The sequence below is a fragment of the Diorhabda carinulata genome, chromosome 7 (assembly GCF_026250575.1).
Source record: "Diorhabda carinulata isolate Delta chromosome 7, icDioCari1.1, whole genome shotgun sequence".
NCBI classification, from domain to species: domain Eukaryota; kingdom Metazoa; phylum Arthropoda; class Insecta; order Coleoptera; family Chrysomelidae; genus Diorhabda; species Diorhabda carinulata.
Window position 1 is genome coordinate 22729197 of NC_079466.1, and position 17424 is coordinate 22746620.

Consider the following 17424-nt stretch of genomic DNA (forward strand, 5'->3'; position numbering starts at 1 on the left):
TTGGGCCGCCTAGGATAAGGTTTCATCAGACACTCTTTTAAAGGAAAGGATTCGTCTCCTATTATCTCCAATTCCCTCAGCAGTGTTCCTGATGCACCTAATGTGTTCCTAGAGGTCTAATCCACTCGTTGGTTTCTTCAACCTCGAAATTACTGGTAAACTCTTGAGATCTATCATCAGTTGGCCAGTCAAAAATTTCTTCGAAAATTCCCGATGCTCTTCTGGAATTTAGGCTCTTAGTTTTTTAATATCTTCCATCTTTGCAGTTTTTATTGGCACTCGACCTTGGTAAGCCTTAACCGAAGGTGGGGAGAGAGAATCTGCTTTTGTACCATTTATTTTAGGGTAGGCGTTAACACATCCTTTTAACTTAAGATTCATAAAGAGAATAATAATCTGAAAGTACATTTTATCCTTCTTATCTGTGTTTTCCCCTTTTGTTTCTTGTGATATTCGCGATGTTTTGTAAAACCAATTTTGCCATATCTTGGAATCTAAAACTATGTCAGATGATGTAACCTCATGAGCAGTGAACTTATTAAACCGTGATGAGTTTTGCAAAATTATGTCAGTTATTTCATGAAAATCAAACATGCGGTCATGTTTCTTTGAAGCCTCAGATATTATTTCAAAATCCCTGTCACACGGGAGGAAACTGTGGCTGCGAACATGGAAATACTGAGTGATCTTCTGGAAACGACCTGAATCTGTCAGGTATAAACAGAACTTTGACATCGCTTGGTTTTTGTTTTGGCCTGAACAGACGAAGCTCAGTGTCTCCTGAACGGGAATTTTAGAAAAAGAGCAACGGAATCCATAGAGGAAGTGGACATCGCCTTAAAAAAAAAACTCTTTTGGACTTGCGCTCTTTTAATATAACCCAAAAAATTGAAATGCTGATTTGACCTATTTCCACTCGTGATAAAATCGCTCTTTTAACAAAAATCGATGTATTCCGATGACTACAAAACCGCCAAAACCTAACAATCGAAAAAAATGGACTTACGCTCGTTTAAAACAAACCGATTCTTATATATTGTTGATCGTAGATTATCTTAGATGATGAATGGGAACAATGAAACACAAGATATATTTTTTATTTTATGTATTTTCAATTGAGTATTTTCAGAACAATTTTTGATTTATAATTTTAAATCTAAGTATTCCAGAGGAAATACAGTATAAAAACATTTTGTAAAAATAGACAAGAATTTTCACCCGTATTTTTTTCAAAAAAGGTTCAGACTCCAACTGATCTGTGTTTCAGGAACTGAAAACATTATACCACTATTTCTATATATCCAGTTGAAATACGTAAAAACCTTTTTTACCATTTTTCCAATAACATTTCCATTATACGGCATGGATTGAATTCAGTAGCTTCATTATTTTTTTTAATCCCGAGGCGCATCAATTTCAAAATAACATAATCTCTGATAAAAATGTTATTATCTCATTGTAGACGACAGTTGTAATCAATATTTTCAAATTGGATGTTCCAAGTTTCATACCAGAAATGAACAAGAAAAAATTTACAGACTACAAATTTAAATAGCGAAGAAGAATCGCAGAGTGAAATTGAATCTTAAACGAAACTCACGCGAGTAACCAAGTGGCAAGCACGTCGAAATATTGTATAAGACGAGAACAAATTAAAGAAATATTCCCTCTTTCAAAGGCGACAACGATATTATTGAAAGGAAAAATGGAAAGACTGTTATCATTAGCAGCACCTCAGATATCGATTAAATCAAGTCCATCAAGGAAGCATTAGAAAAATAAGAGAAGGAAAACATCTAAAGTTGACAGAAGAAAAGTTGTAAAACAAATAAAAGAAGATAGTGATGAGGAAGTTCTGCATGAACAGAGCGATAGTGATCAATCTGATGCAGCGTGTTCGTATTGCACCGAGATCTCCCTATCGTTCTAAAGAATTCTGGTTCAAATACCAGAGTTGCAACGGTTTCAAGAAAAAATTCATTTCCCTTTCTCTCTTAATAAGTTTGGGTACAATGTTTTAGGTGTAATATATTTTTATTGCTGTAAAAAAATCTAGTTCTTCATTTTAAGTATGTTAGAAATACATAAATCATTTTAATGCAACTTTTTTAGTTTTAATTGTCTTTTAGTTGAAAAATACTAAGAATTTTTTCTATGAAAATCGACTTTCTATAATTGTTATGAAGGAATTCATTATGCCTATGAGTTAACATGATATGATAACAAAATTCCTGATAAAATGTTGTAATTATATTTCAATTAGTTCTAAAGTCATATAAAGAAATAATAAGGGAGGTCATCACAGGTTACTTTTCTCTAATATTAGATGTATCGTTCTTTTTCGAAAGTTATCTACATCGTCGTTTCGGGTTTATTTATATAGAAAAATCAAATTCGTTTTCCAAACATAGTTGAATACCCGACTAAATTGATCATACATTCATTCATAGAAAGAGATTATCAAAATGAAGTTTTTTTTATAAAAATCCTCATTTTGTAAGTAGTTCTCGGATTATAAATTGATGTGCCATCAGGGATCATGATACATATTTAGAGGTGTAGTGTTCTCAAAATATTTTATCATTATTTGAAATTAAGTTGGGGTTCAAGATTTTGAACTACTTTAAGAATTGAATATACTTTTTTATATTAAAATATAGTGGTCAAATAATAAAAATTTCTAGAGCTGAATTTTAGAGAAGAGTGGATAAGAAATAAGTACCCTAAAGTCCCCATCGATTTCATGTGTGCTATAACAAAGCGATTTAAGATCAAAGGTGAAAATACGTTTTTTTTTGGATTTCCATGGTAAAAAGTCGAGTTGTATCAAACAAATAATTCAAACAAATTGTAAATTATAAAGTTATTTACGAATACACAATTATGAACATCAATATTTCCATACCTATACCCAAATTTATTGAAACTCAATATTTATTGTAAACCAAAAACATTTTCTTTGTAAATTTCATTATTTGGCATCGTATCTTGCAATCTTTTTCCGCAATGAAGTGAAATTTTTTCTACTCAAGAATTGATGGACATAATTTGTATACTTGTGAATGTAATAAAAATTGTTTCCTTGCATCCAAAATTTGTCGTCAAATATTTCAAATCGGAGGAATCCTAACAAAGGAACATTTGAGAAACTAATGAATCATTTCAATCGCACTGGTGAAGTGAAATACGAAAACAAAAGACAAAAAACAGCGTTAACTAAGGAAACTTCAGTGTCTGAATTATTTCACAACAGTCATTAGAGATGGCGCTATTCAAAGAATCCTTGAAAAAAAATAGAAAATGCATCCTTATATAATTTTACGAGGATGGTTCCGGAAGAACTTGCCATGATCTAGAGATGGCGGTAGTTGCTTGAAAAATACCACTGTAGTAGACAGTACACAATTTATACAGCATATTTTTCAAGTTTGAAGACGCCACGTTGTTTGGTATTTGTTTGGCAGCTATCGATAGTGAATTGGTGGAATGGAAACAATTGATCATCCTTATGTGATACAATACTTTTATTTGCAAGGTCGTAGCCCAACCAAAATAAATGCTGAACTAGATTCTACTCTGGATGAGACTGCTCCTTCGTTACCAACAGTAAAATTTTGTGTAGCAGAGTTTAATAGAGGCCGTACGATCAAATGAGGTGACGACTCCAGAAATGTTCGAATAAAATCCAAAAATGTTACTAGATGATCGTCTACTGAAAGTGCACGAGCTAGTAGATATGATGGGCACTTCAAAAAATACGTTCCATCGCATATTAACTGAAAATTTGGACATGAGAAAACTATGCGCAAGATGGGTTTCGCGTTTGCTCACAATGGAACAAAAACAGCTTCGTGATGATATTTCCATCGAGGGTTTGACAATGTTTCACAGAAATAAAGCCGTTTCATAACCATGGATGAAATGTTTGTCCATCATTGCACACCCGAAACAAAGGAACAATAAAAAAAAAGGACGGAATAGGGAGAACCGGCTCCAAAGAACGCGATGATCGTCCTATCTGCAGGAAAAGTCATGGCGTCGGTTTTTTTGAATTTGAATGAATTAAAGTTTATTTTCTGTTCCCAGACTTAAAAAAATGGGTCGGTGCTCAAAGATTTTTGAATAATGAAGAGGTAAAGCCTGCAGTAAATTGTTATTTTGAAGAGCTTGACGATTCTTTTTATAAAACGATATCGAACTTAAGAACAATGTGTTAACTGAACGTATTCTTAGTTGTTTTTTGAAGAACGGCATTGCATTCTATTCATCTGAAGACGCAATGTCTTATTTAATAACAGATGTGATGGACTTCTTACCTACCTGAAAAACATCTAACTCTGACAACATTTTACCATGTATTACAACCCAAAATTTTGACCTACGACCTTTTTTAGCACACACGGAATAGGTAAGGATTTCTACAAACTTATTTTTTATGATAAACCCACCAAAATTGTTGTTATTGGAAATTTTTGTTATTGAATCCGATAATCTCTGAATTATTTTCTCTTCAATAGCTGCTGAATTTCTTCTAAAGTCTTTCCTTTAGTTTCTGGTATAACATATATTGCAATGAACATAGCAATTGTACAACATATCGCAAAGAAATAGAAAGGAGCGTAAAAACCCACCTTGGCGTTCAAATAATAAAATATGGTGTTCATGATAATATTGCCGATGCCAAATTCGGCCATCAATATCGGCATAGCTTTCGCTTTAATACTAGCCGAAAACAATTCGCTCAACATCAAAGTCGGTATAACAGCGATGCCAAACGATAAAAATACTTGATGAGATATCATACTAACAATAGGTATCCATTTCCACGAACTCAAATCTACTATATTATGAGAATCTAAATAAAAATAAGTACCCATAAGATAAAGCACTAAAGTAGTCAAAGTAAGTGATACGACGTAACAAGATTTTCTGCCGAATCTTTTCACAATACTGAATAAAGCAATTAAATAACAAACTAAACTAATGGCGAAATAGACAATAGAGGAAGTTTCGTGACTTATATTTCCGCCGGATTTTTGGAAAATGTACTGAGTATATACTAAAAACACACCCATACCAGAAGTTTGTTGGGTGAATCGTAAAAACAAACCAGCGGCTAAAGCTCGTCGGTTACTATTAATTTTAAAAACGTCAGACCAATTACTAGATTCGGAAAGTTGTCTTTCCACGTCGAATTTCAATTGCGCAAATTCGTTATCCAAATTTCTCTTCCGTTTCAAATAATACAAAGATTTCTTGGCGTCTTCGTATCTACCTTTCATAACGTAAAAATACGGAGATTCTGGACAGTAACAGAATAAAATTATAAACAATACACATACTGGTAAACATATAAAAGAAGTAACTTGTACTCCGAAATAGCTACCTATTATATTTATCAATAATTCCCCTAGACACATTGATATAGGAAGAGCGTTTCCCCATGTACCTCTTATACTAGGATGGGAAATTTCACCCATATATATTGGCAAAACTGAAAAGGAACAAGCGTTGGCTGCGCCAGTTAAAAATCTTGCTACATAAAACGCATACACGCTAGTTGCGAATGCTTTTATGATCCACGCCAAGATATGTGGAACCGAAATCAGTAAGAGGGTTTTCTTTCTTCCGATTCTATCGGCGAGTTTGGAAAAAATCGGACAGCACAACGCCATTGCCAACGGGGTGATGGTATTGAAATAAGAAGCTTGTTCTTCAGATATGTCGTAATTTTCTTTATCTTGAGTAATTTTCACTATAAATGGAGAAGGCCATGAGAAATGTAGACCTTCCGTCAGACCGGCTAAGTTGGCTGAAAAACAAGATAGACAAATTAATAAATGATATACTGTATGTACATAATTAATTATCTATTAAATATACAGTGATATAACAAAATCTCGCAGCTGATCGATTTTTATTAACCTGTTGTTGAGCTAAAATGATTTTGCCAATTTATTATTTACAAAAAAATTGGTGAGAATGAACGCACATAAATTAAAAAATTCAGTAAAAATGTTTTTTTTAAACTTTAAAAACTATTATAGAATGAAAAAATTGCACATTTCCCAAACAGACTTGAGCCTCCGACCATTTGACTGCAAGGCTACGACCTAACTACGCGACTTTCAACGCATTTTTAATATAAAATTCGTGCGATTTGATAAGAGATGGCGTAACTTGTATAATATGTAACATCATTCCAATATTCCCAACCTGCGTTGGAAAGGAACGTATTTTCAGTATATGTCATTCATTTGAGGCGTTAACAATAATTTTTTTTCACTCAAATATGTCGAACTTCGTTCCCGAAAAAGTGTTTTTGCGGGGAGTTCTTCTTCATTACTTTAATATGAAGAAAAATGCTGCTGAGAGTCATCGAATTTTGGTGAACATGCTCTAGCTGAGCGAACGTGCCAAAAGTAGTTTGCACGATTTAAAAGTGGGGATTTTGGCTTGGAAGACGATAAACATCCTGGGCATCCAAAAAAGTTTGAACATGAAGAACTGGAAGCATTACTCGATGAAGATTGTTGCCAAACACAAGAAGATCTCGCAGAATCTTTGGATGTCATTCAAGCATCCATTTCAAAACATTTAAGAGCAGCTGGATATATTCGAAAGAAAGTAAATTGGGTTCCACATGAACTCAAGCCGAGAGACGTGGAAAGTCGATTTTGCATGTCCGAAATGCTGCTGGAATGCCACCATTACGACAACCCCAAGTGAAAAAAATCATATGTGGAATCCGGCCAACCAGCCAATTCAACGACAAAGCCGAATATCTATGGCGCGAGGATAATGCTCTCTATTTGGAGGGATCAGAAGGGTGTGCTGTATTATGAGCTGCTAAATCCGGGTGAAACTATCAATGGAGAACATGATCGACCACAATTAATCCGTTTAAAGAGAGCAGTAGCCGAAAAATGCCCGAAATATGCGACCAGACACGAGGCATGACAAAGCTCGGCCCCACGTTGCTATTCCGGTTAAGAACTAATTGGAAAACAGTGGATTGGAAGTTTTATCTCATCCACCTTATAGCACAGACCTCATCCCTTCTGACTACCATTTGTTCTGGTCGATGGGAAAACTATGAAACTTCTTTTAGAGCTTTCAAAGTATTCAAAACGAGTTTCGATTCAAAATTTCACTCTTTTTTATATTATCTATCAACAAATATTTACCTCTATTTCAGACTAATTAAGTAGATCGTTCAACAGAAGAAATGACAATTTTCTTACCTTAATCAATTTGTTTTTGTTGTTTTTTTTAATCAGTTTATTTTCAATCAAATATTCTCAAAATATCCAATCAGGCATCATTCTTTTATTCTAAAACAAATCCTTGCAATCATATATGGTCAAGTGAAATAATGGTACCAGGTACTCTAAAACAGCACACGGTAATTATTTGGAGGGGGGCTCATTCATAATATATACCGCGAACAAAATACAAAACATTGTCAACATCTGAATATTTTTTATATTCAATGAAAAATTGAACACACCTATTAAAATTGTGGTTATTTGAGGCCAATACTTCTCCTTTTCTGTATCCGGTTCTTTGATTTTTAAACGAACTAGAGTTTTCTCCTCTTCAAACAATACTTGGACTACACCATTGGATTCCATTATATTAGAAAATGCAATATATCTTCTATATTAGATATTTTGCTGCAACAAAAAACTATAGTCACGAAATTATTAACGAAATTATTAACGTACATATCGGTCAAAAGTTTTTGCCATCGCAAAATCCATTTATTAAATTTCAAAATAATACACTTTAACAAATAATTTTTTTTACGTTATTCAAGGCATGTTTATGAGTGGTAGGTAAAAACCGTGAGTTATTTCTTCAGTGTTTATGATTGTATTTTAGTCCCAGTTGAACCAGCTAAACGTGCTGTGATTCATAATTTAACGCCAAGATATTTTTTTTTTGAAGATCGTATATGAATTGTTTTCGTTCGCGCAAATTCAGACTTGTAAGTTTTGAAAACTGGTTCTGGTTCTGGCAGAAAATTTATCTTCCAGCGTGACAACAATCACAAGCATTCCTCGAAGTAGTGCATAGAGTTTTTGAAGTAATTGGAAAGGATTTATTTGGACGTCACTTCAACACGATTGTCAGTCAAAATGTTCTTACACCGCTTGTTTAATTTCATTCCTTAATTCTGCCCTCAGCTTTGCGAACAAAAAATAATCCGACGGGGCCAGATCAGGGCTATATTATGGGTGTTCACTCTCTGTGAAGTTACGTTCGAGAACAGTAGCAGGACTAAAGCATTGTCATGAACACCTCGGCTGATTCTGTCGCATTTTTTCATTAATTTTTTAACAGAACTGCCTTTCTCACTCAGAGTAATATACCGTGCTCAAGATTGTATTCAATTTCATAAAGTCAATCAAAAAGATACCCTCGCAAACCCAAATTATTATAGCCATCACTTTTTTGGTGCTTTTCGTAACCTTCGATTACTTTGGCAAGGGCTCTGATTCCCGATGCCACTCCATAGAATCTACTTTGGAAGACTATCACCCGTTTTAATTGATTGGATTACAGTTCCTTAGTCCTCGCGGCAAAGCTTTAAAAATCGCTCAAAACATTCTACTTGGCCCCGACTATAGAAGGGCGTTGCAGTGAAAAAATTAAGACAGCATAACTTGCATAGATTGTTTTATATAGTCTTAACATCCAACGAGAACGGTAGTCAGATTATTGAAACCACATTATTTATTTATATTTCAAGTTAAGAAATAGTTTTTCAAAGTTGTGAATTGAGTTATTTAATTGGCGCAGTCAGTAGGATTTCGATAAAACGGGATGGGAAGTTTTATCTCACCCGCCTTATAGCCCAGACCTTGCCCCTTCTGACTACCATTTGTTCCGGTCTATGCAGAACGCCCTTACTGGAATACGATTTACATTAGAGCAAGATATCAAAAATTGGCTTGATTCATTTTTGACTGCCAAGCCGGCGCAGCTCTTTTGGGATGGAATCCACAAATTACCAGAACGATGTGAAAAGGTCATAGCTCCAGATGGACAATACTTTGAATAATACTATTGTGTAGAAATAAACGTTCAAATTTTGGAAAAAACCGCACGAATTAAGTTATAGACCACAATACATGAAACAACACATCATAATAAATTGTTAAAGAAAGACTATAACAATTTAGCTTTGAAAACCTTCTGGTCAGGTCTCAGAGAACCACTTGGAACAACAATAAGTTGTATGAAGCCTGACTCTGTAAACTAAGCCTTACCATATGTTTTCGATGAAGATAAAAGGTTCGTTCCAACCTATCAAAAAACCGTCCTTGGTACGGTGACGATTCTGCGCAATAAAAATTACGTGTTCCAACCGGGCAGTTACCGTTATACGAACGATTCTGTTTTGCGTTCTAGACGACACAGGTATCGTTTGTGAACTGGTGGTTGATAGCAAGTACTGTTAGAAGAACCTTGCATATCCGGAGATTGCGCTGAAAATATCAATAAACGCTTCCGATAACTGTTCCAAGTATGGTCCCGATTAGCAGGTTGGAACAAACCTAATATTCAAAACTTTCAAGATAAAAATATAAATAAACAAAACCCAAATAATTTTAACAATTTGAACAATTCCAATAATTAGCGTGAATATAGATTTTTGGGGCCAAAACCTTAAAAAATATCGATTCTCTGCGACATATTTACATTGAAATTATTAAAACAGTGTATTGAATCGAAAATATAGATGTCAATTATAAAAGATACAATTCAAAAATTATTCATTAAGAACTGTTTTCGTAATATCATCGAGAGCCTGCCTCAATTAAAAGTAACGTGACTTGTTTAATAGCGATTAATTTGGTTGAACAAAAACTTACAATTATGTCCAATTAGTTATGCACTTTAACCACACACTACGCGATTAAAACTGTCCGTTATTGCTGCTTATCTTACTGAAGACTAGTAAAAGAATCCGTATCAACTCAACAAGGGGTTGGGAAACGGTGTAATAATCTAAAAAAACCATCTCGACTGTTGCCTTCGAGGCGCCGTGCTGTTAAAATGTTTCTGTATACCTACTCGAGATAAAACATATAATCGTAACGATGATGTACGGATTTAAAAATCGAGATACTTTAAAAAATAGGTTGAGTGAAATCGAAGCCAATAAACTGGATCAAGTGTTTTCGATGAATTTAATAAACAATTTTTAAATTAGTCTCACCTACTTTTTGTGCAAATACTTATGTTTCAACACAGTTTTTTCAATTACATTTAAATTTACGACATTAAATATTAGGTATCCGCAATAATGAACTTGATTTATGATACAAGAATTAATAAACCCAGCGAGAGTAATATTGTAAAGATTATTGTTTTCTAATAAGTTTAAAACATTTCTTAAGTACTTAAAAATCATGTGATTAAGTTCAAATATAATAGATATAATGTATATTACCTTCGACAAAATCAACAATACCGTTGAAATATTATATTTATGTTATACATTAAACAATTTTTATAATCTCATCGAGATATAAGTCAATACTTGGTAGTATATAATAACAAGTGAAATCACAATTTCCATTTCAAGAAACACTTCAATGAATAAATGGTAGACAATACTCGGAGTTTACGAAAGCACTGTTGATACAGACACGATATTAAACAATGATTTACGTTGAATTGTTTATTAATTCATTTAAGCGACCTTCGTTTAAAATATAACCTCAACGTTTTTTCCACGTAAAACTAAGTACCTATATATTTATAGTATATTTTTTTGAATTTCGAACTTTAGCGATGAACTCTGTGGTGCCAAATCCCACTACATCGCGTGTCAAAGCCGCGCCGTTTTATTTTTATCGTTCACGCAAAAACAGTTTCATATTTTGTGTTTATTAATTATTCTTTTCACATACAGTCGACTCAAAACACTGAGGAATTCTTTTTACTTTACATGTTTCACTGGTACATGGAGTAGGATCGATAACTAATAAATTCTACTTAATTGAAAGGTTTTTTCCTCGCCGTTTGTCAAAGGTAATTATTTAGTTGTGTTGGCAGAGGAAAAAACTTGATATCTATGCGAAACTATAACAAACTATCAAATGAACTAGAATTATCGTGTAAATCGACCAGATTATAATTCGTCTCCAACAAAAACTAATTGTCTCTAGGCATGACTTTCAATAAGAAACATAAAGGCTATTAAAATAAACATATCTTGCAAATACTGCTCTAGGTGGGATTATGTTGGACAGTTCAAAAGAAAATTTACCATGGTAGAACAGAATCAAGTCAAGGATCTTGATACTATGCTCTAGGCTGTTTCTGGTCTTGAGTCTAGCATCCTCGGTGTATGCTTAGAAGCCAAGCTCCAAACGAGCGAGCAATATTCCAGAGATATACTAATCTAGAGGACTAGAAGCTGTTGCCTCTTGAAGAGCAAGTTCTTGTAAATCTATCTAAGCAAATTCGGTCACGTGACTATGCCAGGATGTATTGCCTCAATACCCTATAAGCGAATTTGCGGTGATGATGGTATTTTATGTCCAAACAGAACCAAATCCTAAACCGCAATGCTAACCTTTATAACAACATCAGCCTTGGATCTTTGCCGTATCAAACTCAGATAAAATCAGATAGCTTCCACTCCAGAATGTTTTCATGATCGGTATTGATGGTGGAGATCTGTTTGTCGAGTTTATCGGATTTGCAGTTTTGTGGAGTAGATCGTTGATATACAGAAGAAATAGATTATGGGACAGAATGCATCTCTGAGGAATACCAGTGTTGACCTCAAACCTTTCTGAAGTGCTTCCAGCGATAGCCAGCTGGATGGATCCGTCTGTAAGAAAGCTACTAAGTCAGTTGATAAGTGGGGACGACAAACCATACGATTTTAAAACTATAACCAGTGAAAATTGGGCAGTAGATCATAATACATTGTTACACACATATAAATCTTTGGTAAGATCTAAGCTTACCTGTGATGCCATAATTTATGCTTCCACTGAATCTAAATTGGTAACCTTAGAGACCATTCAAAACCCAGCTCTACATGCGCTTATTGTACAATCCCAGATAAAAGCTCACAATGCCAAATAAGGGTACCATATCTAATTTTGCATTGCAAACATCCGTATCCGTACAGAGTATCCAACTTAAAGGAATACCTTCGCAGATCGTTTCCAAAAGACATACAGTACTGCTAGATTGGTGGTCAAATAATAATTAGGTTCACAGTCATGATAGAACAAAACTATTTACTTCAATAAATGTTTTTTCTTGAATTCGACATCTAAATTATCACCAAACCAGTTCAATATTGGTCTTTGGAATTCCAAAATACTGTGGAAAAACGGTTTTCGTTTTCTTGGAACCACCAACAAAGTCTATCAGACATATTCTTAAGATTTGGTTTCTGCGACTATTGGCTGTATTAAGACCGAACAAAAATGCTTAGAGAGAAGGAATATCAATCAGAAAAAGTAGTCCGAAGGCCTATTTAATCTAAAAAAATTGTCTAATAAAAATGGCAAAGAAAGGACGAAAAATCGAAAATTTAATTAATGTACTGAAAAAACTTTATGTCCATTAGAGTAAGAAAACTTTTTTGCATACTTGGTACATAATATATAAGATAAAATCCAAAATTATGCGTTACATTATATAATATTACCGCAAATAATGAGACTGGTTTATTTTCAACAAACAGTAACGATCTGATCAATTATTATTTATTGACAGTATTATTAGCACCAGAATCAACATTTCTATTAATGTTATATACATCAAATATATACAACAACATTAAAAATTAAAGCAACGAATATAAATTAGCTATTTACCATAATTGTCTGCGTATTGAATGAACTAGCAAATCAACCGAAGAGAAGACAACACATACTGATCAATTTCAATAAAACTCGCTTAGAGAATATGGTTGATGTCGAGATGGTAGAAGTTAAACTCTTGGAATCTTAATTACGTGAATTTTTACGCCGAAGAATTTGTTAAAAAAATAAAACAACATTATAAATAAATCGAAACAAACATTTGAAACTTACTCTACGGAAAACACTATAAACGTATCATATGCTGATCGACTGATAGTAAAAATTTTTTTTTGAAGCCGTAGTTGGAAGATTATGTAAAATAATAAAGAATGTTGGTTTTATACTAAAAACATATAGTTTGAATTATAATATCATGAAACAAAATACACAATTTTTTTTATCTATTTGTGATAATAAAGAATATTTTGATAAAATTATATTAGAAGCATTTAATTCTATTAAAGGTCTACGTCAACCCGTTTCATTCACAATTTTATAATTAGCAATAAGAAAAGATGAAAAAGTTTCAGGGCACGAAAATTTCAATCGAGTTTTCATCAATTCTAATTCCATTTTCTTGTAACTTCTTTCAGGATTCGTAATCGAACATTAAGTAGAATATGATTTGGTAACTGTTATATAAAAACTGGCGCAGCTCTGGCCTCCTTGAAAGTACGATGAACGATGAACTAACTAATCAGTTAATGCCAAACTCGTATCGAAAGAGTGATTACTTTAAATGGAATTGATTTTACCAGTCTAGTGTGCAAAAACCGGTGTTATAGATCCTCTAGTGATGTTTAGACTGCGTCGTATTGTCTGATTTAAAAAAAAATGTTGAGACTAGCACAACGAATTCGTACGAACAGAGCTGGCTTTTGGTTTAAAATTATAAATCCCCATGGAATTTGTTATGTTTTATATCTACCAAACAATATTTTAATAAGTTATGAAAAATTTCAAAAGTAAAAAAAGGTTTAAAATTATATTATCCATCCAATATACAGATATCCCCCGTTCATACATATCGGGATGATATTTTAGAATCAAGCAAGAAGAAGCTTATTCCGATCTTTAAGAAATGAAGGCTGGAGTACCCCAAGGATGTGTTCTAGGACCTGTCCTATACTTAGTGTACACATGTGATATTCCAGAGTTAGAAAACAACACTTTCATTCTAGCAATAGGAAAGAGCAATGAAGAAGCGTCCAACAAGCTACAAAAAGCTGTCCACCGTATCTATGACTGGACGAACAAATAAAAAATTGAATGAAATTAAATCAGTAAATAACCTAAATCCATACTCAAACTCAAAAAAATATTTAGGCATTATCTTAGAAGACAAACTTCGGGGGAAAGCTCATGAGAAGAATTTGGACACAAATACAGAGAAATGTACTGGCTAATGGAATGAAACTCCACCCTGTTTCTAAATAATGAGCTTATGCTTAATAAGCACATACTTCAGCCTGTCTTGACTCCTGGTATCGAACTAATAGTGACCTGGAAATGAATACTGTTGACCAGATCATTTAGAAATTAGCCAAGAGTCATGTCATGAAGAAGAGCTCCACTTGATGATACTCAAAGAAGACTCAAGAGTTTGCTCAAGGCACCCATAATGTACAAGAAATCTAAAAGTCTCTTTGCTAAAATGATTCGATTTATGTTTAAAATAATCACCTACTTACTAAACTTTTCTTCTCTAGTTCGTGACATCTCTAAATATACAGAGTGACTCTGATTTAACGGTATTAATAAAAATTATTTACCTTTTTATGTACGCGCTGGATAAACTGACGAAACAACTAAATCAACAACGACGAAAGAATGTTTTAGTTGAAGAGACGATGGAAGTTGAGTAAAATAAAAAGCCACTTTCCGATTCATAACGACTGCTTACCCGTATGATTAAATATAGTTAAACTTTTTAACTTTTATTAGTGGGACGATTTTAATAATATTAGAGGAATCAGTCAAAATTATTGTTGTAGGTAATTGAATATAACATCAAATAAGGGAAAAATACATATACATTTACTAATTGATATTTTCATTGACATAGAAAATGGATATTTATCATAAAAGTAGTAATATTAAAGCATAATTGGACTGTTATTATCTTGTCAATGTAATTACTGGACTAGCCGGTTTTTTTAGATATTAGAATATAGTTGAAAGTTGTCTTACAAAAATTATTCTCTTAATGCACCAATATACTGCCTAAAATGCCAAACAAGAATAGCCAAAGACACAGGAGAAGTGAATGTAAAGGACAAGATCTTTGCTCGAGTGCTTGAGCTTTAAAAGATCGTTCATCATCAATTAAGCTAACAGTATTTCATTCTTTTTGTTCTGCTTCAGATGCCATCTCCATTTAATGAAGATTGGCGACTATGTCGGATACTTATTTCGATCCTGATTGGTGTTCATACCAGTCCAATCGCATATGTTTTTTAACCATGAATGTTGTCTGCGACCAGACCCACTTTTTCCTTCGATTTTTCCCACTTCATCGTTAGATACATGTTGAGTCCATGATATTTTTAGTAGTCTACGGAAGAACCAATTTCAAAAGCCTCGACTCTGTTCATGGTATCTACTTTCAATGTCCATGTTTCTGCTCAAAACAAGAGAAATGAGTATACGTACGGTTTAAGTTCAAGGCTGCGCTACATAATAGGTTTTTCCTTTAATGGCTCCGGCTTGTTCTAAACGTGATTTTACTTCGACATCAGGGTCTACATTCGTCGTTATGCAGCTGCCAAGATATTTAAATCTCTTTAATAAATAAATATCTAAAATATCTAAATTTCTAAATGCGGTTTTCATTTTAGCGTAAAAAAGATGATTTGTATTAGACTTTATTGCAGAATGAAACTAAATAAATATCATGGAAATAACAACGTACAAAAATGTAATAAAAATCAAAAGTTATAAACTGAAAAACTGAGCCCACGTTATAAATACCGATATAAGTAATTAACTATTTTTGTTTGGACACCAAACAATGTTGAAACCATTTTAGTTTAGTACTACTGTATATATAAGAAACACTTTTTAAGAATTATTATAATTTAGTTGATGAACATAACTTTTGTTATATATTTAAAAAAATAAAGCTTCAGGTAGATATGAATATATTTCCCTGTTGGGGTTAAATATAAATATAAGGGTAGAATCTATTCCATGGCATCTCATATATTAATTGGAGACTAGTCACTTTTTTAGATCGTTAAAAATTCTAAACCATCAAAACCGTTATATCAAATTTCATTAATTTATTATATTTATTTTAAAACAAATATCACTTACCAAAATTTAAGTCTAGCATTCCAGATAATACCCAACTAAAATTATCACCACTACGTGACTATATGGTCAATCACGTAGTGAATAAAAAAATATTGGAATTTTCGAAATTGTTTCCTTTTAAATCGTTATTTAGTTTTGTTTATCTAATTGATATCATTTATCGAAACCGCTGATAAAGCGAGTTGGTAACAAAATAATTATACATACATAAAAATCTGAATCTATTATAAAAGTTCTATTTGTCAATGTACAATTTAAATAATTTACTGTGTATGGATCCCACAATTTTATGGAAATTGATAGGAATTCGATAGAAAATCTCATACCCTTTCAGAAAAAAATTACGCAAGCCAAATTTTTTGACCAAGTGTCAGGAGAGCACCTTTTTAAAGTGTGTGTGAAGAGGGAGAAAATTTCTTCCTCCTTACGTGACATTTTTTGTTCTTTTTAATGTCTACTTTAAGATGATCTTGACTCCAAACTCTTTTCCAATAACTAGAATTTTGGCCAATGAATATAATCTGAAATAAATGTTTCTCTATGGCTTTCAACAACTTCATTATGTGTAAGTAGGAGAAAAAGTATTTTTTGAATATATATATTATGGAACAACAGATTTTAATCTGGTTTGCTTGACATTTTCGTCCGTTTCTGAGTCGGGAAATTTCTTCCCTCATCGCACATTTTAAAAAAAGGTTTGCCTGGCTCTTCTGGTCAAAAAAGTTGGTTTGCGTTTCAGCTGCTTCTTCATTATTCCAATGTTGTCGTTTAGGATATATGTGGATGAAAGATCTGTTCTTTTATTCCATTTGTAGCAGGATTATAAACTTTTGGATGGAAAGGAAACTGTGTTTGTTGGGATTTTGGCAATATCCCCATTTATTGATGAGGAATTCTAAAATATCTCCAATATACCTGCACTATGAGTTAGTGAATTGAAACTAGATTACTCTGACGTCATTATATTTAAAGAGTTTTGTCCCATATTTTTTCGTACACGAAACTGGAGTACTAGTTATGTCAATAATTGATTTGGGATTTTTCTAAGGAAAATATGTTTGTAAAAAATTTATCAATTTAAGATCACAGGCTTCTTGTATACATTTTTGGTTGCATTGGATGCAGGATATTAATTGATATAGAGGTAGCATACGACAATGTTAACCAACTTATTCTTCCTAGAAGATGAAGATTCTTCCAATTCCTTTACATTAGGTATCGCTTACCATAGAGACTTTTGAATAGTCAAGTACAAAAAAGAATA

At 33.0% G+C, this 17424-nt stretch overlaps 2 protein-coding genes across 7 annotated transcripts in view; one reads left to right on the top strand and one right to left on the bottom strand.

The window, feature by feature from the left end:
* The window catches only part of LOC130896733 (follicle-stimulating hormone receptor), a 108027-nt gene that overhangs the window by 39997 nt on the left and 50606 nt on the right, over nt 1–17424 (top strand). The gene's annotated exons all lie outside the window — the stretch shown is intronic.
* On the bottom strand, nt 1386–16287 carry LOC130896736 (facilitated trehalose transporter Tret1-like). 5 transcript variants are annotated; one of them, XM_057805022.1, is made up of 3 exons: nt 16161–16287; nt 7511–7676; nt 1386–5812 (listed from the first exon to the last, which is right to left on the bottom strand). In XM_057805022.1, exons 2-3 carry the CDS (start codon nt 7632–7634, stop codon nt 4500–4502), a joined length of 1437 nt encoding a protein of 478 aa, XP_057661005.1. In that variant the 5' UTR covers nt 7635–7676; nt 16161–16287; the 3' UTR covers nt 1386–4499. The 5 variants fall into 5 exon arrangements, with proteins under 5 accessions (XP_057661005.1, XP_057661008.1, XP_057661007.1 ...); XM_057805025.1 differs by lacking the exon at nt 16161–16287 and adding an exon at nt 12858–12948; XM_057805024.1 differs by lacking the exon at nt 16161–16287 and adding an exon at nt 10463–11089.

Excerpts from the sequence above, each read along its gene's own strand:
- LOC130896736 (XM_057805022.1), bottom strand. The coding sequence starts at position 7,634 with ATGGAATCCAATGGTGTAGTCCAAGTATTGTTTGAAGAGGAGAAAACT. Across the intron at positions 5,813-7,510 it reads AATAACCACAATTTTAATAG|CCAACTTAGCCGGTCTGACG; the intron begins GTGTGTTCAATT and ends CTTGTTTTTCAG.